This window comes from Mauremys mutica, chromosome 2 (genome assembly GCF_020497125.1).
Source record: "Mauremys mutica isolate MM-2020 ecotype Southern chromosome 2, ASM2049712v1, whole genome shotgun sequence".
NCBI lineage: Eukaryota > Metazoa > Chordata > Testudines > Geoemydidae > Mauremys > Mauremys mutica.
Window position 1 is genome coordinate 40,485,503 of NC_059073.1, and position 21,605 is coordinate 40,507,107.

The window sequence follows — 21,605 nt, forward strand, 5'->3', positions numbered from 1 at the left end:
CCACGGCGGATCCTCTCAGGACAAAGGCGATGCGGGGGATCAGGAAGGTGTTGAGGGCATAGATTTTTTGCCACGGCGCCAGCAGGGATGCTGTTGTCTGTAAGACCCGTGCCTTGTTTGTTGTGGAAGTTGGAAGGTATGTAGTGAATGAGGAAGGGAACTGCAGGAAGAGAGAGGATGGTTTTGTGCTTAAGGCAGTGAATGCTACCAATGAGAATTAGATTCTGTCCCTGCCTCTCAGTCCCCAGGTGATGCTGGGTAAGCCACACAAACTGAATTTTCACAGCTGGCAACTGTATTCTTCATTTTCTGGGTATCCTATTTGAGAAAACTTGTGCCAGGTTTGCACAAGTGGTGAACACCTATAGTTACAACTGAAGTCAGTAGGAGACATGCTTCAGAGTGCTATTAAATGCTAAGTACTCCGAAAAGTCAGGCCATGGCTTCTCAAATTGGGCATCCAAAATTTTTGCTTTCTTATCTCGTTGCCTAAGTTCCCCATTTCTAAAATGGGGATAACAATACCACTTCAATTCACTGGCGTGTTTAATGAATGTCTTTTATGTTTATGAAGTGCTCATGCTACAGTGAGCACCAACAAAAGACTCCTTGAGGAAATTAAGGCTGTGTCTACAATTACAAGCTTACAGTGGCACAATTGTACCGATACAGCTCTGATGCTGTAAGAGCGCTCGTGTAGCCACGTTATGCTGATGGGAGAGAGCTCTCTAGTCATCATAACACCAGCTCAACGAGTGGCAGAATCTATGTCAGCAGGAGAGCGTCCCCCATCAGCATAGCACTATGCACGAGCGCTTATGCCAGCAAAACTTATGTCACTCCCAGGGAGGAGGGAAAGTTCACACCCCTGAGTGATAAAAATTTTGCTGATATAAGTGCTGGTATAGACATGGCCTAATTCTGTACTCAATACAGAGCTTGGATGGTATATAATAAATACGGAATGGGACAACATACAGAATGATGAGGATAAAAAAATTAAATAGTTACTAGAACTGACTAAACTCACAATTTTTGGTTCGTAAGAATTGAAATCTGGGTCCATTCTGCACTGGAACAAACCCAAATTTGCCAAAATTTCTCAATGAATCAAGAATTTTGTTTTGCAAACACTTAATTATAATGTTTCCTACATGAAGGTAAATTAATTATTTTTTGCTGGAACATTTCTGACCAGCAACACATTCAGTGAGCATAGTCTCTCCTCTGCACCGAATGAGGCTAGGGTTCTGTGGAAAAAATTGCATGTGATTATGTACTAAGTCTGCATCAAAGTCTACACAAAAGGGTGGCTAAATTAAGGTTGCATGGGCAACTTTAAATTTGGCATTTCCTAATTTAAGTGCTTGACTTTGCAACTTTAGCACTCTTAGATTTGTATAGTTTCATCACTAAACCTTTACTTTAGGATTAAAGATTAAAAACAGCAAAAAATAACTACTATAATGTAAATTAGCATGTAAATATAATTGGATTGTATCTGTTTTAATACATCTGACTACCTTATTTCTTCCAAATACATCTGTAAACAAGATTGTACTTATGTCTGTTCTGTTGTAAAATAAAACCAGAAATCTTCATTTATTCTTAAATCTGGATTAAAACAATTTCATTGACAAATTATCACTATTAACATGCAAGAATAGGTTTTCACATTACATTGTTTGAATAGTCAGTTGCCTAGATTATAATTTCTCCATTACAAAATTCAGTGTCTTCACGGGAGGACTAACTCCCCTCCTCCCCAGCTCGATACAATTCTTTCGGTGGGTTAAGGATTCTCACCCTAGCAAAATCACTCTTAACATGTGGTAGCAAAGACCACAAATAATCACTCCTGCAGCTCTATTTAGGGCTCAAGATGACAGATGTTGGTGAAAGGAAATGAAAACAAGATTTCAAATCCTGGGCTCTTACTCTTTCCTCTGAAACTATGTAAAGAAGCCTCAGAAGGGGGAGGGAGTGAAACACTCTAACAAAGATAAAAAACAAGTAGTATATCTAAGACTACTGTGAAGCAAATGCTTCTTAGCCTATGATATTTTAGGTATGTGTGCTGTAATGAACACAGCAGCCCATTTAAGCAGTTTTTCAATGAGAATCTGAAATTTTATTTAATTATCTTAACAAAGTAAAAAAGACAAGACTATACAATTCTAAATGAATGCTAGATCCTCCACTTCTAAAATGGAGGATGTTTATAAAGAGTAAGTTTGGATTTTTTTATGAGTACTGTCATACAGCCTTTCTAAACTGCATCCATGGTGTTTGCACCAGTTATTTCTTCCCATAATTAATGCCTTATGTGTTGAAGATCATGACAGTGGTTTGTGATAGACTCCTAATGAAAAGTTAGAGAACTGAGCTGTTTTTTACCATCCAAAAATGCCCAGATGTGGTATTAAGTCTTCAGTACCTAATTCAGAAACACAGCAAACTGTGATAACAGAAATTCTGTGAAACAGTCTAACTTAACTGATCAAAATTAAAATTTGTAGGTTAAGTAAAAGCAATAGACTAATCATATAGAACAACTAGAGCAGAAACGGATGTCTTGCCTACACTAGAAAGAGTTTGCCAGTATTGCTACGCACACATCTTATTCTGCCAAAGTTCTTCTGCTGGTATAGCTTATATTACACCAATCCTCAAAAGGACTTTTTGCCAGTATAACTGCATCTACATAGGGCTTTTGCTGGCATAGCTATGTCAATCAGAAGTGTCATCCCCCCTCCCCCACACACACTGTTGTTAACCAACACAGCTGTAACAGCAAAACTTAAGTGTTAACCAAGCCTTAATGTGATACAACAGAATGATAAAGTCCAGCAGTAAAACTGAAAGACTCAATAATATGAAATCCAACCTGCCTGGAACTCAAATGCTCAACCAGTAAAACTGATTTCTGGAGAATGAGGCAAAAGCCCATAATTTGATTAAAAACCAATCTACCTTTAATTTTTTAAAACAATAGCTACTGGCATTATTCAAATAGAATCCAAAGTAAAATTCAATTTATTTTGAACAGATTTATTAGGTACCAAGATGGGGGCAAAATAGTTTGGCAAAACCAGCTAGTACTTATTCTCAGTTTTTAGACTGGAAGATATTATCAATAATCTGCTAGCATTAGGATATCACATAAAACAACTTAATCTGTAGTCCCATGCAAAGGGAAAATAACTCCTCTTCCTCCTCAAGCAGGCATTTATGAACAAAAATGATGAGGTAGGCTGCTGTATACTGCAAATCTTTGAACAAGATGCGGTGGAGAACTGTAAATCCAAAGGACAAAATGCTCCACACTTGGGTCTAGAACCACAAAAGGACTTAGGCACCTAAAGTGGCAGTTCAGTGCCTAAATTCAACTTTCCACTGTGTATAAATAATTGAATATGCACTGGAACAGGGAGGAATATGGATCTCCAACACATTCCAGGTGAATGCTCTAACCCAGGGGTCTGCCGCATGCGGCTCTTCAGCCTCCTTGTTGTGGCTCCCTTCGGCCTTGACAAAAGAAAAAAAAAAGAAAAAAAAAGAATAACGGTTATTTATTAATTTAATTTTTATTTATATATTATTTTATTTTTGTTTATTTTGTTGCACAGTTATCTTGGAGTTCGAGGTGATACTTTAACATCAAATTTTTAAAAAGTTTTTATAATTTGTCAATTAAAATATGCATCACATCCACGTCTATAGCCCTCGCCTTTACCTGCAGGCGGCTTCTTGAGTGTGCGACCCCCGTGGTAAGCTAACCATGAATACATCCCAAAAAAGAAAAATCTCAGAAGAAAATAGAGAGTTTAATTCTGCATGGACAGATTCCTTTGCCTTCACTGCCAACAACGCTGGCTTACCTGTGTGCTTGATATGTGGCGAGAAATTAGCAAACAACAAAAAATGTAACATTGAAAGACATTTTCAAAACAAGCACTCAGCATTTTCTGAAAAGTACCCAACTGAAGATGGGCGAAAGAGAGCGATTTCGGAACTACTACGGAAAGTTGAGCAAAGCAAACATACTTTCAAGAAGTAGATCAACTCTCCAAACTCAACTACAGCTGCTAGTTTTGTGGCAGCCCATGAGATCGTAAGGAGGGGGAAGCCGTTCACAGACGGAGAATACATGAAAGAATCGTTCATAAAAATATCAGAGCATCTATTCTCCGAATTCAAAAACAAACAGGAAATTATTCAGAAAATTAAAGAAATGCCTCTCTCTGCAAAGACCGTCAAGGACAGGACCATTAAAATGGCAACAAACATCACCAGTAAGCAAATAGATGACATCAATTCAGCTCAAACATATTCAATTGCCTGTGATGAGTCAAGTGATGTAAACGATATTGAGCAGACAGCACTGTTATGCAGATATGTGAACTCTGATGGGCCGCAGGAAGAACTGATTGAACTCATACCGCTAAAGGGCCAAATGCGGGGACAGGACATTTGTGAGGCTGTTTTGAGTTGTCTAAAAGCCAAAGGAATAAACACCACTCACCTGGTGTCAGTGTCTACTGATGGTGCACCCAGTATGAGAGGAGCACAGAAGGGCTTTGTGAATTTACTTCAAAAGTCGCTGGATCGAGAGCTGATGACGTTTCACTGCATCTTGCACCAAGAAGCACTGTGCGCTCAAACATTCCCCCCTGAATGTGTGGAAGTGATGAACCTCGTTATTAAGATAGTGAACAAAATAACTGCAAACGGGTTAAACCACCGACAGTTTTGTTCATGGTTAGATGAAGTCGAGAGCGCATATTTGGATCTCCTGCTGCACAACAGAGTTCGGTGGCTGTCAAGGGGAGACGTGCTGAAACGCTTCGCTGCTTGTCTGGAACATGTGAAAACCTTCTTGGAAAGCAAAGGCCTCAGCTATCCCGAACTGGGAGACCTCGATTGGCTGGAAAAGTTTTATTTCATGGTGGATATGACAAGTCACTTAAACACGCTGAATAAAAATCTCCAGGGAAAGGGAAGCACGGCCCTGCAGTTGCTGGAGGATGTTCTGGCGTTTGAGCGCAAGATGACAGTGTTTGCCAGAGATGTACAGAGAGGTACGCTCTCTCACTTCCCCTCCCTGAGAGAGTTCAAAGAAGAGAACAATCACATAAATTGTGATTATTTACACCGTGCAATTATGGCAATGCAAGCTGCATTTGGAGAAAGATTCAGCGAGTTCAGAAAGGAAAAAAACACTCTGTCCTTCCCTGTCACACCACTGGACATCGACCCATCCCTGCTGAACATATCCGCATTCACAGGGATAAGTCAGCCCGATCTTGAAATTGAACTGGCCGACATAGCGGATAAAGACTTATGGGTGTCCAAGTTCAAAAGCTTGACAGCGGATCTCGAAGAAGTCGCCCGTCAGAAGGCCACTCTCGCTAAAGAGCACAAATGGAATGATATTGAAAACCTCCCCAAACCCGACAAACTTGTTTTTGAAACATGGAGTGCCATTCCCGACACGTATATGAACATGAAAAAGTATGCATTTGGAGTCCTGTCCATCTTTGGCTCAACATACTTATGCGAGCAAGTTTTCTCGAGCATGAACTTCATAAAGTCCAAATATCGCTCCCGCCTCACAAATGAGAGCCTACAGTCCTGTGTGAAGATCAAAGTCACATCTTACAGCCCCGACATAGGGAAGATCAGCATCGAGCTTCAGAAACAGAAGTCACATTAAACAGGTGAGAACACTAGCATTTAATAGGCTATTATTATTCAGAAAAAAACATTTATTTCAGACCCGGAGCTGATGTAGTTTTTTATTGTATGTTCAGGTGCTTCGGTTGATTGCTGGCCGAGAAAGAAACCCGAAGAGGATGAGAGCACACTGAAATGGACTTGTCAAAAAACGTTCCTAATTTTATGTTTACTTTTTTAAAACTGCTAAGCTGCAACCATATTTTTTTTATATTAAAGTGAGCTACGTTTTATTTTAATTTTACACAAATACGGGAAGGACTCAAAAAGGCCTGCATAGTTCAGTGTTTAATTTATTTCAAAGTAGGCCTACACATGCACACTGCACTTCTGTTTGTTGTATTCTGTTGTTGTAACAGGTAAAATTAAAAAAAGATTAAAACTTTTAAAAGTTTATAAGCAGTGTTATGTTTTGCGGCTCCAGACTATTTTTCTTTAGTGGAAGAGGGGGCAAAATGGCTCTTTTGATAGTAAAGGTTGCCGACCCCTGCTCTAACCACTGAGCTGAAAGTTATGAGGAGGCACCGCCACCTCTTCCGGTATTTCTTGAAAAATAAAAAATTAAAAACAGCTCAGGCACCTAACTCCAGGAGAGGTTTCATGACTATGAATTCACGTGGAAATAAGTGCTTAACTCCCTCTGAGGGGCAGAGTTTAGGTCCCAACCCTTTCCTCATAATTTCCTATTGGCTGCTCAGCTTGCTGACTTTAGTGGGAAACTTTTTTAGAGGCCTCTCTCCCCATGCATTATATAAAGATCCTGGGTGCCTAATTCAGGACTGTGGATTTCACTAGGTAGCAAAGTGCTACAACTCTGAGTGTTGCAATGCCTAAATCACCAGCTCTAGCGTGGGTGCATAAAGTTAGATGCCTAAAGAAGTGGTCTATTTTTTAGTGCTGGGAGCTGCAAATGCCTTAAAAAAAAAATCAGGCCACCTAGTTAAGGACCCAACTTAAAGCACTTAAAATTGAAGAAAAATTGCCTAAGGTTATAGCACAGTTGCCAATTTTCACGTGATAAATAAGCACCCCAACTTTCACAATAAGCCAAAAATCAAGCAAATCCCATTTCAAAACAAGGCAAAAACAAGCCAGTCCCTAAGAACCCCAACACTCTATGTGCCTAGATCCCCCTGGCATGCAGTCTGGGACTGCAGTGGGCCTGCTGTGCCCTCCTGAATTTCTCCCCCCCTTGCCCATGCTTGTCGACCACATAGCTCTAAATCTCCTCACTGTTTCCGCCTGTTACTGTGTTTTTAGCTGCTTTTGAATGTAGTTTGTTGACCTACTCCTAATTTTCCGTGTTATCAATTGCGTAGTTTCCACAAGGGTGCTGTATAATCAATCATGCTTGACTAGGAGCTGGATCTAGGTCAGGAGTCCGGGAACTGCAGCCTTGCAGGTTGAGTGTGGGCAGAAGCAGGGCATGGCCAAACTCTAGCCCAGGGTAAGTTAGGGGAGGGGGAGGATACGGATTACGGGTCTCTGCCTGCAAAGGCCAGTTTGAGCCCAACGCCCTCGCAAGGCGTTACCGCCCCAGCCTCATGGCGCCATGGGAACACACGCAGGCAGGGCAGCGGCAGGCAAACGTCACCAGCCAGCGCCTTGTACCCCAGGCCGGGGAACAGAGGGAGCCGGAGCCCCCTGGGCAGCCCTGTCCTTCAGCAGACGGGGAGGCAGCGCAGCTCGTCCCCGCGCCCCGGAGCAGGATGGGGCTAGAGATGCGGCCGAGCAGCACAGGCCGGCACCAGATCACCCAGGTGCTCCCCCAGTGCAACCGCCTCAGCCGCGCGCACAGCCCCTCCTCCCGCCTAGGCGGCTCAGAGAACAGCACCAACCCTACGTGAAACGGCTCCCTCATGGGGCGCGCGCGGGAGAAGGGCACGAGCCAGGCTCAGCAGAAGCCTCCTACCCACCCAGAGCGGAGACAGACCCTGCACACGCGCACTAAGGCCTTCCGCCTCACACCACACGCGACGTGAGCACTCAGTCCTGTCACGGCGCGTGCGCGGTCAGTATATTCCTGACCTCCCCTACTAGGCAATACACACACGGACACTTACTTCTCTAGCGCATGCGCTCTCTTCTGTCTCTAGCACTATGCACGCGCTCTCGAGATCCTTAGCCAATATCCCTATCTAGACAGCTTGACTTTCAGCGGCGCACGCGCTTTACGTCTCAGCAGAGTCGTCACACATCTCTACTGCGCATGCGCTCTTAACTAGTTCGTTCTCTCCCCTTTGCACGTGTACGGTCGTCCCCGCCGCTGTCACTTAGCGCATGCGCTCTCGTCCACTTCCCCTTCCCCCCCCCGCCTTTCTCCTGTGTTCAATCTGTCGTCCGCTCCCTCTTCGGCGCATGCGGCTTTCCCTAACTCTCCCTGTTGCGCTCAGGCGCTGTGCGCGTCTCCAGTCCCCTGTGCTGGCGCCTGCGCTCTGCGTGCGGTCGGTGCGTGGCGTGCAATACGGTGGGGGCGGGCGGGGGCGGGGCGGGTATATATAGTGCGCGGCCGGGGCGGTGGCCTCCCCCTTGTCCCCCGGCCGCTGTCGGTGCTGTGTGCGCAGTGCGTGTGCTCCGGCCCCCCGGACACGCCGGCCCGGCCCCGCCGCACCATTTATTACTAAAAATACTTAAAAAATCCAAAAAAAATCCAAAAATCCTGAAAAACCCATAAAAATCCCCCCGAAACCGGCCGGTTTGATATAAAATAACCCGGTGAAGCGAAGCCCCGGACCCGGCACAGCCGAGAGGAGACACCGAGCGAGCCTGACCCCCGCCTAGACCAGGAGCAGCCGAGACCTGCGCCAGGGCCGGCCCCGAGCGACCCGGGCCCTCCCCGCCGAGAATCCGCCTCCCGGAGCCGTTAAGTTTCGAATCTTCCACTCGCCCCTCACGGAACCCGGGGCCGCCGCGGCCTCCTCGCGTCAGTGTGACCCCTTCCCCTGCTGGAGACGGCGGCAGGATGAACCCCAGCGCCCCCAGCTACCCCATGGCCTCCCTGTACGTGGGGGACCTGCACCCCGACGTCACCGAGGCCATGCTCTACGAGAAGTTCAGCCCCGCCGGGCCCATCCTCTCCATCCGCGTCTGCCGGGACATGATCACCCGCAGGTCTCTAGGCTACGCCTATGTCAACTTCCAGCAACCCGCCGACGGTGAGCACCCGTGGGGGGCAGTAGGGCAGACCCACACCCTGAGACGAGAGGGTCGGAACCGGGGAGAGTGCTCCCCCCTCCCCCAGCAGCACCCTTGGGTGGCTGGTGCTGCGTTCCCCTTGCAGAGCCCTGAAGCCCCTCTCCGGCCTCTCCCTGGGAGGGGGCAGGGGTTCCTCTCCTCCCGGTATTTCCCCAGCAGGAAGTTGGGGTGCGGGGTGTTGGGACACGAGGAAAACTTGGCGCGGTGCTTGGGGAAGTTTGTGCGTTGGAGCCGCAGCCGCCGCTGCTGCTCGGTGACATGCGGCCTGGGGCTGTGTCTGCGCCTCGTGGCGTGGGGGAGGCGCTTACTCGGGAACCGAAAGCAAACGCGAACCCATCAAACTCGAGAGACGGGCCTCGCCTCCCAAAGGCCTGCTGTCTCCGGGAAGAGCATTCGGTACCTCGCCCAGTTGTAACCGCCGGCCCGGCCGGCTCTGCTCAAAACTAGTTTCGACCTCGCTGCAGCGACTCCCTGGTTTCCGGAACCTGGGCTCGTGCAAATGTCGGTGGTCACCAGGAGGGGAGTGTCCAGGTATTTCTCCCGAGGTTAATACGCTGAGTACACGGGGGGAACTGGAATTAAAGCCTGTTTGAAGGAAATGCCACAATAATTAGCACCTTCACTGTTGCCCTAAGAATTGGGTGTGTAGGCATGACGTGGTGAAGTGGTAAAAGGTGGAAGTGTCAGGCCATTGTGAAATAACCTAGTACTCAGATATGAAGTCATATAATGTCCATGGAAATGGGTGTAAAAAAAAAGTTAAAGCTTTATAAGCAGGTGCGTGGAGCAAAATGTAGGGTTTTACTTTTGAAATAATGTAGAGTTGAACATCTACAGTCTGTGTCATCTAGCAATCTTGCTTTTGGTACTTAATTTGTCTACAATAAATTCCTCAATGTGTACTGTTGAGTTGTAAAAGCTTGCATTACAGTGTTGGTGTAGCTATAAATTAGGTTAAAGCAAAGCAAGACAAATTATTTTTATGCAGTTCACAAATAATCTGTAAACAGAGCTTCAAGGTGAACCTTGACATACAAGGCCTTCCTTTGGAATTATATTTTGAAGACTCCATCTGACCAATTTGAAATTGAATGACTCTGATTATGAAATGTCATTATCTCAAATGACTTTGATTAAAGCACAATTTGCCAAATACCAAAATATGTATTTTTAGAAATGTTAAGGAGTCTGCAACACTTGATTTCCCAACTGTTCAGGCATGTGCATTAGCTGGTGTTTGAAATTAGTTTTCCTATGTATATGCTATGGCCAAATTCCTGAGTCTGGTTTGCTGGCATCTATATGTATTAAATTAACTGTCTATATAGATGGTAGATATGATCTCTTCAGCCTATTTAACAATTCTCTCTTACTTTAGAGAGCTTTTAATTTAATTTGACTAATATTTCAGAATGAGAGGATTTAAGTGCTTATTTTTAACATAAATTTGTCTTCTTTTAAATTGACAAAGGCCTACAACCATTACCCTTGTGTTGTGATCCCGACAGCTCTCACAAGGGAAAAGGGTGGGTTGGGACTGAACCAGTCAGTACTTTGATGTGGTAACTTCATGACATGTGTAAGTGTTTTAGGAAGTTGTAGGTGATTCAACATATGCCAGTCTTCTTTCTGTTTTTGTATTGAAACATGCCCTTGTATATTACAAGGGTTGATTTGATCACTGTAGTCACTGGATTGAATAGGTAATTTCATTCTGCTATATGCCTAAATTCTATTTGCAATTTCAATTGGATAAGATGTTTTCTTAATACAGAGTTGTTGGTTCTTCAATACCTGTTGTTTCACCCAGAGGCAGTTGGATTTCAGTGGTGGATAATGATCCTTCCATATAGTTAGTGTCCTTTAAATTTGTAAATTATTTTGAGATCCTTTGGGATGGAAGGCTGTATACACACAACTAAGTCTTTTTCAAAAGTACAACTGTTTTGTTTGAAAATCTCTCCTTCCACTATAGTCTCATGTTCAAGTGACAGCAATGTTCAAAATGTATCCAAACTGTATCTAGTGAATTAAACCTTGCAATATTTTTTAAATTAACAAGTTTTGCAAATACCATCAAAAGCTATATTTGTGGAAGAATTTTGCAGATAATCCTGTAAAGGCCTGAAAACTGAGTTGAAGCTGAAATATCATCCTTGACTCCTACTTAATTCAAAATTCAAATTAAAACTAGTTATCTGCCTTTTCTCAATCTAGGCTTAATTCTTATATATACTTTAACATATCTTATTTTTGTTTTATTAACTATTAGTAACTAGTTAAGAGGTCTTTGAAATTCTTGTTTCACATATTGAGTACCACTAATCCGGGACACTCAAAACTCTCTTCAAACACTAATTATGTCTGATGACACCCTTGTGAGGTATGCAAGTATCTCCACTTAATTCTGATTTATCTGATGAGAGTGAGTCAGTGTCAGTCAGAGCTAGGACACAGGTATCTTGTCTAATCCCTATATACTAGAGAGAATTATGGGCAAATAATGTCTCAAACAGCAGCTTTTTTCAGACAATTTCTAGATTAAATAATGTTTGCAGCATTTTGTTTAGTGTACTAAAATATATTTCTGTGTCTGTTTAGCAGTACCATTCCTGGTATTATGGGATATGTTCCATGCAGAGTCTCTCTAAAGTGACAAAGTGCAGTCACTTCTGAAGCTGACTGTCTTGTTCCCAACTAAAATGGGAACTAATGACTCATTCAATAGACGCTTAAGCAGAATCAGCAAAAGTATAACATGGGTAAACTCAGTAGGTGTGGCCATTTTGTAATAAGTTAACTATTTAATCTATTTGTCTCTTTCAAACTAATGCACAGTCCTTTACGGAAAAGAAACTAAAATATGTTGGATGCAGTCAGTTTTATTAGTGATAACTTTACAGATGTGTAAAAAGGCCAGTGACTGATTGGGATATCTAGTTTGAGGTTAAAGTGTATTCAGTTCTCATTTTATGCCAAGTGACTAGCTTTACAGATGGAAAAGGAATTGAAACTTTTTCTCTATACAAAGGTTATTGTTTAAGAATTGCTGTGAATTCAGTGCTCAGGAAAGGTGCCAAATTGGCAGCCATAGACGCTGATGACTCCTGTTTATCCAGACCAGGTATATCATGGGCAACAGTAGTTCAGATTTTTTGCGCTGGCCTTGTCTATGTGGGAAAGTTGCACCAACCTTAAAGATGGTCATTAACTTACTGTAGTTAATATGTTTGTAAAAGGGTAGTTTGGACTCACCCTGGAACAAATATTTAGGGAATGTGTCCTGGAACACTGTCCTTTACAAACAATTAATGTGTATGCGCAAGTCCTTAAGTGTTACTGGAAACAAATAGTGAACTCATTTTTGGCCCCTCTTCTAAGACTGCCAACGATGATTCTAATTATCTCCAGTTGTGGTAACTGTGAGAATTTTACTGAATCCTCCAATTCATTTCACTTGGCCACCAACTGTTTCGATGGTAAAAACTTCTGATTTTTATTGGCCTCGGATGAGACTACATTTCTCACTACTGATCACCCAAATTGTCCACTTAAATTAAATTTGTGTGTACATTGCATTAGTTTATTCAGTGGGAGAATAAACTTTCATTTTGTACAGTTTTAATTTTTATCCAGTTTAACAATTTTAATAAAGTGTTTTATGCAACCTGATATTTTCTCCAGAGCAAATACTCTTCTAATTTTATTCTCCTTCCACTTTATAACTGGTACCGTTATATGTGAATATAGGGATAACGTGTCTGTTTGGATGAGAGTTTAAGTGGAACCAATTTTCCATCAATTTCTTTCTAGTAGTAGACCCCCGTCAGTTGTATGTACCTACCTACTTTCTGCAGAGCAGTAATCTTTCAACACAGACATTTCCAGTTTAATGTGAAAATCTGAAAATAAGCTAGAAGTAACAGAGGCATGTGCATTATCAAAAAGGCAGTGATCAGGATATAAAGATTTTCTTTGGGCTATGATATGCACCTGTTTAGATAGAAATGAGATGGCAATTCAAAAATGCATAAAATATTAGTAATTTAGGCAGCGTTCATCTTGTTAGAAATAAAGTAGATTTTTAAATGGAAATTGGCAGTAAATTCTACAACTCCTTATACATTTGACTCTTCTTCCACTTAGAAAAAATGGTTAAATGACATTACTATTTTTAAAAGAACAGCTTACTAATACAGTACAGTATTTTGATTTTCCGTTAACATTTTCCTACTATAACACTAAAATGATTCAAAGTCTCCTTATGTTGTGAAAAGGACAGGCTCCGTTTTGGTTATAGTTTGTCAATTCTGTTCTTTTCATAGAAGTCGTGTTATCTTTGTGGATGACTATAACAGTAAAGAATGCTCTGTAAAAATCTTACGGGCTCATAGGTTAGAAGGGATAATTCCATAGTTGATGTTTTTCTTTTGAAAGTAAGCAACATTTTAGTCCTGATAATTACAGCTTTTTATTTGTATCAAAGGTTTTTCTGATTTGGTTGCTGCTTACATCGCATCACTTTTTCTATAGTTCCATTGGTTGAGACTTCAGGCATCTACTTGGGCTCTGCTTTGAACTCCCTCTCTGGACTTATATGAAGAAATAAACACTGAAAGAAGCTGGTCCATCATAATTTAGTACCATCACTACTTCTTGCTTAAATAACTTCTCACTCTTTTCATACATGCCGATTTTTAGTCATGTTACTGCTAGGAATTACCATCCCATGGACATTGAGGATTACTTTTAAAAGATGGAGATGTCAAATATAGTGACATCAGTAGAGGTCCACGGCCAACTTTTTTAAGAGGATTTCTGGAGTGGTTAAAAACTAACTTACATTATTTCATATTATATGTAGTGTTGTAGCTGTGTTGGTCCCAAGATACTAGACCAGGGATTGGCAACCTCTGGCACGCAGCTTGCCAGGATAAGCATCCTGGTGGGCCAGGCCAGTTTATTTACCTGCCACGTCGGCAGGTTCGGCGGACCGCGGCTCCCACTGTCCCAGGTCAATGGGGGCGGCGGGAAGCGGTGCGGGCAAGGGATATGCTGGCCGCAGCTTCCTGCCACCCCATTGGCCTAGGACGGCGAACCGCGGCCAGTGGGAGCCGCGGTCCACCAAACCTGCTGATGCGGAAGGTAAACAAACTGGCCCGGCCCGCCAGGGTGCTTACCCTGGCGAGCCGCGTGCCAGAGCTTGCTGACCCCTGTATTAGACAGACAAGGTGGGTGGGTAATATCTTTTTTGGATCAACTTCTGTTGCTATGTGAGACAAGCTCTTGCATGTACACGGAGGTGTTGAGGTCTGGGAGATTTAGTACATTTGTGTAAACTGTAAGCTTGAAAGCTTGTCTCTTTCCTAGCAGAAGTTGGTCCAGTGAACGATAATATGTACCCACCTTCTCTCCATTATTTCATATTGCTGTTTTAATACTTAATACTTTATGCATCTTGCAAATTTTCTAAAAAAAAAAATTATTGCTTTTATCTGTAAAAAGAGTTTGTATATGAAAAGTACGGCAAAGTGTTTCCTTAAATCCGTTGTTTAGAAGTACAAATAGTATTTCTATGCTAATGAGTTAAATGCTTGCCACATGCATTGTTCACTCTGTTCACTTCTTTCTTTGAATATTTGAAAACAATATAAGCTTGGTTAAACTAATATGTCCTAGTCTTGCTTTTTCATCCTCATCCCTCTTGGATCCCTCTTCTGCGCCTCACACCATCTTAGTAAACATGTTGATCTAAGGGTTGTATTGGACTTATTCAGGAACCTGACTTAGGTCAGGTCTACACAAGAAACTGCTGGTAATGTTAGTTAGAGGTACAATTTTTTGCAACTTTTTATACCAATAAGACAACTATATCTACATAAGGGCTATCAGCATAAAAGTGTTTTTGCTGTTATAACTTATTTAATGCAGAACTGATATCAGTTATATTGGCAAAAGTGCTTTTTTGGTATAAGCTATATCTGCACTAGGAGGGTTTGCTGGTGTAGGTATGCCAGAAACCTTTTCAAGGGTAGAAAAGGTTGCCACCAATTGATACATTGTGATCCTTGCTCTTCCATACTGTATCTTGAGCACAAGGTGTCCACAGTGATCACAGCTCTTGTTAACCCAGGAACAGAGAAAATCCTACCATTCGCAATCCAATCTATGTATTTTTCTCTTTGGTAGAATGGAGTTAATTACTTAACTGAACAAAAAATTATTTTGGTGATTGAGATGGGAGTATGAAAGTCATTATCAAAACCTCTCTAATGTCTTAAAGTTTACCAAGAATTAATGAACTTCAGGTGGAGTTAGTGTGTTGATAAAGATGAATGGTTTAATACTTCCCATTAACTTTAGTGTCTCTTCCAGCTGAACGAGCTTTGGATACCATGAACTTCGATGTCATTAAAGGCAAGCCAGTGCGCATCATGTGGTCTCAGCGTGATCCATCTCTACGCAAAAGTGGTGTTGGAAACATCTTCATCAAGAACTTGGACAAATCAATTGATAATAAAGCTTTGTATGATACATTTTCTGCTTTTGGAAACATCCTCTCCTGTAAGGTAAGTGGAAAGTAACAAATGTGCCCAGTGATTTGATATTAGAAGCTACAAAACTGTACTGGGGCTGTTTGACATGTTATGACATTTTTTCTTATAGGTAGTATGTGATGAAAATGGGTCCAAGGGCTATGGATTTGTACATTTTGAGACACAGGAAGCAGCAGAAAGAGCTATTGAAAAAATGAACGGTATGCTGCTTAATGACCGCAAAGTGTAAGTACATAAATACATACTTTGGGGCTCTCACAGACTGTAATTCAACCTAAAGTAGATTACTTCCTGAAGTTTATCTAGAAAAGGCAGATTTTTCTAAATAGGTTGCTAATTTTAAAATGATTAAAAATCTAGTGCAGTTGTTCTGTAAATGTATTGATTGCATGTGCTGAAGGTAAGAGGAATGTGAATAAAAATTGACATCTTAAAGTCTTTAAAGCTCAATTTATGGTGGTACAATACTGTTGCAGCTAAGGTGTTTACAGCTGAATGTAGTACAGTTGGACACTAGGACCGGTTACTGGTCTTCAGGCCAGAATAAAATCCTTTTGATCAGGCTAGAATAAAATTGAATCCATCAAGTATTCAAAACAATACTTATTTTCCACAGCAGGTGTTCTCAAAAACTGACATGAAAGCTCTTGTTTGACCTCTGGATTCCTGTTTCCTAGTCTAATGGAGGTTTGAATGTGTTACACAAAAGGTTCTTAGGACATAGTAATGATCCCTGTTCCAGACCACAGTACTGCTAAAACTTAGCATGTGTGACACAAGCATGGCTGTGTAACAGTCTTTTGGAGGGCAGGCTAAGAATGGTAGTGGCTTGGTAAAATGGGAATAATAGAAAATCAGAATTCTTTTTTTCCTGTTATCTTCATTTATACATAAAGGGGGGAGTGAGGCAGCAGCCAAGTAAGCTTTAGAGGTGTGAGGCCCTGCTCTGTAAAAGGTTGCTATGGGAGGCTCTTCCAAGTAGTTTTATATCATGATTTTAGCTGAATTGAGGCACTTAATAGATGGTGGTGGTTTTTTAACTAGCCCAGTAGTTCCAGCAGGTTAATCACTGAAAAAACCTGTAAATTAAATAACTAAACATGATTTAGTGTATCATAAAAGTTACATTTGCTTCAGGCTTCTATTTAGATCATGGAATCGTAGAACTGGAAGGGACCTCGAGAGGTCATCTAGTCCAGTCTTCCGAAGAACATTTTAAAGTAGATTAACAATTTTCCTGACTATCAAATCTGCAGAGTACCAGGCATCACCAACATTAAAGTCCAAATGTAGCTACAAACCGAGACAAGGCAATGTTAAATTTTGACTACTGAGCCATATCGATTGGGATGTGGGTTTGCCAGTGGGGTAATTTTAAAATATAATTAGAGAGACTAGAAGAACGATTCAATTTCTATACCAGTCATGTAGTAGCATTTGTGATTGTGCTGAAGTGATTCTGTGGGCCAACAAAGGCTGTGCTTAACAGCACATTCCTCCTCTGGTGGTAGGAACTGACCTCACTGTTCTCAATCAGCTTTTGGCATTGGCCAGTTCAAGAGCAAGCCAGATCCATACCTTCTTACTAGTAAGGAGGGACACTATGATATGAGGATTCTGTAGAGAAGAGGAAAGTTGGGGGTTTAGTGAAAGTCCCTTGTCTAAAAGTCTGATGGGCTATGGAAACTATATTTGAAGGCTACAAAAAACTTTCAGTATGGCAGAAACCACCATGCTAGAGTTTCCCCATTGTCTGATTAATGATGCTGAAAAGTAAGCTTTATACTAATGAAAATTACAGTTCTATCAAGTCTTTGGTAAGATTATCACAATTACTCTGATAAAAAGGATTTAAATGGTAAAGAGTAATGTAATTGTCTCTTGTAAAGTTGTATCTTAAGTATTTTATCCGTTGCGGATTTCATGCCTATCATTGATCAATACCGCGTTTAAGAAATAACCCATGGTTGAATATTAGTCTGGCCATGTGCTGATGTATGTAGTCTAGGAAGAACCTTAGACCTGGATAGATTCATTTTAACCCTATAGTCACTTTGGTTTCCTGTAACTAGATTTGTTGGAAGGTTTAAATCCCGTAAAGAACGAGAAGCAGAACTTGGAGCTAGAGCAAAGGAGTTCACCAATGTTTACATCAAGAATTTTGGAGAAGACATGGATGATGAAAGACTTAAGGAACTCTTTGGCAAGTTTGGTAATGTCTTAATTTTCCACATTGTTTATACAACAGCAAATAGACAAGCTTCAATTTGCTTGTTAAAACCTTTTAACATTAGGGTTCAGGCCATTGTGTAGAGATAATTAAAATGCATGTATGCTGAACAGTTAGTTGTCAGTTCAGTGTTCAGATCCAGAGAAATGATTAATATCCACTAAAGAATTTCAATTGTCCAGAGTAGTGCGCACAAGAACTTGACCATCAGAAATGTCCTCATCCAGTTTAAAAACAACAGGAGGACATTACATTTGAATAATACATATAAATGTTGAGGATCTTGGAGTTTCAAATGAAATGAGGAAGTGAGCCTTTTAGGTTTGGTATGGCCATTGAATAGTGGATCTTGGAAAGATCCATGCGGGTACCCCTGTGCATTCTTCCCTCTGAGGGTCTTCTATTCCACACAATTGTTTGCTTGGTTTCTGAATTAAGGATGGAAATATAGAAAATTAAGCTACCGGCAATATCAGTGTCAAGATGTTAAATTTAATCTTGCATAGCAATTTTGTTTAATGTCTAAAGTCTGTATTGGTGCTGTCATTCATGTCCTCATAATTCATACTGTATGATATCACTATTGAAGCTAGTGATGTTAAAACCTTTGTAAATGGTTTTTACAAACATGTTACTACACCTGCCAAGCCATCTTCTACTTACTGACTTGGGTGGTGATATAGGACATTTAGCAAATTATATGGAGGAAAGAGTCTAGTGTATAAAACTTGAAATTCTAGTTCTGATTCATATGGATCATTATGTACTGTTCTAATTCCAGATGCCACATGAAGTATCTTGCTAGTGTTTCAAAAAGTGTTTCATAATTCATATGCGTGCTTGATGACTAATGTCCTTTTAAAGTTAGTATATGATGCCAGCTGTGTCATTTGTGAAAGGGTGGAGTGAAGTAAATTCCAGACTCTGGAAGTGCTCTAGTGGGCATAGATTCTCCTGCTTGCAGAAATGGGCAGATGTCTTTTGACCCATCCCCTCCAACCTGTCGTTATAAGGCTTACAAATTGGCCAAATTTGGTTGAATTTTCATGGGGCCAACAAAAGGCATGTTCTTGACAGAAAGGCCACTCCTATGCCAAATTCAAGTCCTGCTTCAAAGCATAGGGCACTAATGCTTTTCAAAGAAAAGGTCACCAGAATTTTTTAATATGTGCTAAACCAGGGGTCGGCAACCGGTGGCTCGCGGCTCGCCAGGGTAAGCACCCTGGCGGGCCGGCCCGGTTTGTTTATCTGCCGCGTCGGCAAGTTCGGCCGATCGCGGCTCCCACTGGCCGCGGTTCGCGGTCCCAGGCCAATGCGGGAGGCAGGAAGCGGCGCGAGCCGAGGGATGTTCTGGCCGCGGCTTCCTGCCTCCCGCATTGGCCTGGGACCGCGAACCGCGGCCAGTGGGAGCCGCGATCGGCCGAACTTGCCGACGCGGCAGATAAACAAACCGGGCCGGCCCGCCAGGGTGCTTACCCTGGCGAGCCGCGAGCCACCGGTTGCCGACCCCTGGGCTAAACAATGTATTTTTCCCTAACCTTGTTCTCTGAAATGACTGGACTGTTTCGGCTGGAATTTTCTGGAAAAGTTGGGCCTGAGACAGACACCAAGCGTGGAAACTTTCAGCCCAAATTGTTGATTTGGCAAAATTATAAGAAATGAAAACAGTTTTATAATGAGAAGTATCGGGCAAACATAATAGGTGGGGCTACCAGCCCTGCCTGTGCATTTGTACAAAGGAAATAAAGTATATTGAAATTTTGTCATAAAATTTCAGGGTTATGTCAGTTAAGGTAAACTCATCTAGGAAAGCACCATTTCTTTATGCAGAATCTTGCTGTCAACTTCAGTAAAAAACACCAAGTGCCTAATGTTAAGCTCCTAAATACAAGTGACTTATTTCTCAGAGTTGCTGAGCTTCAATTAGCATATGTAGGATTTGTGGGTGCTCAGTACTTGTGAAAATCAGGCAACTTCTATTTAAATACCAAAATGTAGATTTAGGAGCATAACCTGAGGCAACTGTGACAGAAAGTTTTGGCCAAGAGACTTAAGTAAACATCACTCATATAGAAAGTGCTTCTAGGGGCTGAGGATGGCAGCACACCTGGGGCATTCTTTAGGAAAGGAATCTGCTGTACGCTTAGCAACTGGAAAATTTCTGGACCAATAGACATTCTGTATAGCATCAGTGATAACGCAAGCCTTAGTTAGATGCTGAATAATATAAATTAGATTATAATCTCTTCAGGACCGGGACTGTGTCCTTTTGTACTATCAAGCACCTAGCAAACCTGTGAATGTTATAAAACTTAACAAAAAAAAGGGTGGGGGGGGCATGGAAAATGGATTTTTATGGAAAACCCACATCTTCAAGTGATATGTAAGATCTCATAACATCATATGGTATTGTGAATGGAACAGATTTACTAATTCTGTAGGTTTTTTAGGATTTAACTTCTTGCAGGTAATACTAAGATTTAACCACCAAATAGACAGGTATATAGAATGTACATATAATATAAATATTGCATACTTTTTTCAGGCCCTGCCTTAAGTGTGAAAGTTATGACCGATGAGAGTGGAAAATCCAAAGGCTTTGGCTTTGTTAGCTTTGAAAGACATGAAGATGCCCAGAAAGTAAGTTTACACAGGATTTTTTTTCTTTTAGATGCATCATTCTGGGAGACTAGTAATTTTGAGTCTTGAATACAAACTTTTTTTGCATCCTGTAGATCCTTCCAAATTTTTATTGATTTGATTTTTATGAAAAGATGTGAGGAAACAGGAATGAAATCTGCTACTTTGGATGATGTAGTGGTTTTTGATTCACATTGAGAAGACTTCTGGGTTGGATGTTTGGAGCATATCACTAAGTTTGCTGCTTCCCCAGAAATAGTCCTGTCTAGAAATGATATAGTGGCCTTTAAATTATTTAACATTTATATTGTAATATTGCCTAGAGAGCTCCGTGGGGTTTGGGTCTCGTTGTGCTAGGCATTGTGGAAACAGTAAGTAACCCCTGCTCCAAAGAGCTTATGATCTGAAAGACAGGGTACAACAGGTGGCTATGACAAGTGGGCAGGGAGAGTGCATTGTTTTTTAAAAATTACTAAGACTGGAAACTTTACACAACGAAACTGTTTCCTGTACGTATTCAGCCATATCTACTTGCTTTAGTAACAGCATATGGTTTGTGCTGCTTTTTATGTCGTTTTGCATTGCAGAGGCAACACAGATATGACAACTGACCTGAGGACTCTATTCCATCTTGTATACATGGACAATTGTTTAAACTATAGTTACTTACACCTTTGTAAAACACACTGAAAAAATAAGACATAATTTGGCCTATATAATCTTTATTACTATTGATTTGCAAGACAGAAAGAATGCTGCTTTGAGCGCAGGTTGATGTTACAGGGCTGGAAGTTAGAAAGAGCATCTTAGTTTCCCTCAGTTGTCACCAGCACAAATGTGCACACAACACATTAGAATAAATCCCACCTTATAAATAGATAAGTAACATTTAGGTTTGCACATTTTCTTAGTCTGAGTGTACTTAAGCTCTCTTGTTCTATATATGTATTACATTCTTATGGAAAATGGTTCACTTTAGTAACTGTAATGCATTTGCACAATGGTAGACAAGTGATTCCGATATATTAGGTAAATACACATTTAATAAAGCTTTTAAATTAATAGACATGGACCTGTACTAAAGCTTTCACACTGATGGGGATACACTATAAATTCAAAATCTTAGTGTCAAGTATTGCCTCTGCTAGAGTGCCCTTACACATTTGGAATTGATGATCAATATTTTGAAAATGCGTGAAAGATGCAGGAGGAAAAAAGGGAAATTGAGTATATGGATCGCACTGTCA

General features: G+C 41.5%; 1 protein-coding gene across 3 annotated transcripts in view; it reads left to right on the forward strand.

Moving 5' to 3' along the window:
- The first annotated feature begins 8,251 nt into the window (after nt 1-8,251).
- PABPC1 (poly(A) binding protein cytoplasmic 1) overlaps nt 8,252-21,605 on the forward strand; it is a 29,903-nt gene continuing 16,549 nt past the window's right edge. For 2 of the 3 annotated variants that reach the window (XM_045002906.1, XM_045002907.1), the window contains exons 1-5: nt 8,252-8,891; nt 15,307-15,500; nt 15,598-15,713; nt 17,561-17,700; nt 20,264-20,358. In XM_045002906.1, coding sequence (XP_044858841.1) covers nt 8,699-8,891; nt 15,307-15,500; nt 15,598-15,713; nt 17,561-17,700; nt 20,264-20,358 — 738 coding nt within the window. In that variant the 5' untranslated portion in view covers nt 8,252-8,698. The remainder of the gene's footprint in view (nt 8,892-15,306; nt 15,501-15,597; nt 15,714-17,560; nt 17,701-20,263; nt 20,359-21,605) is intronic. The other variant, XM_045002908.1, reaches the window with a different exon arrangement.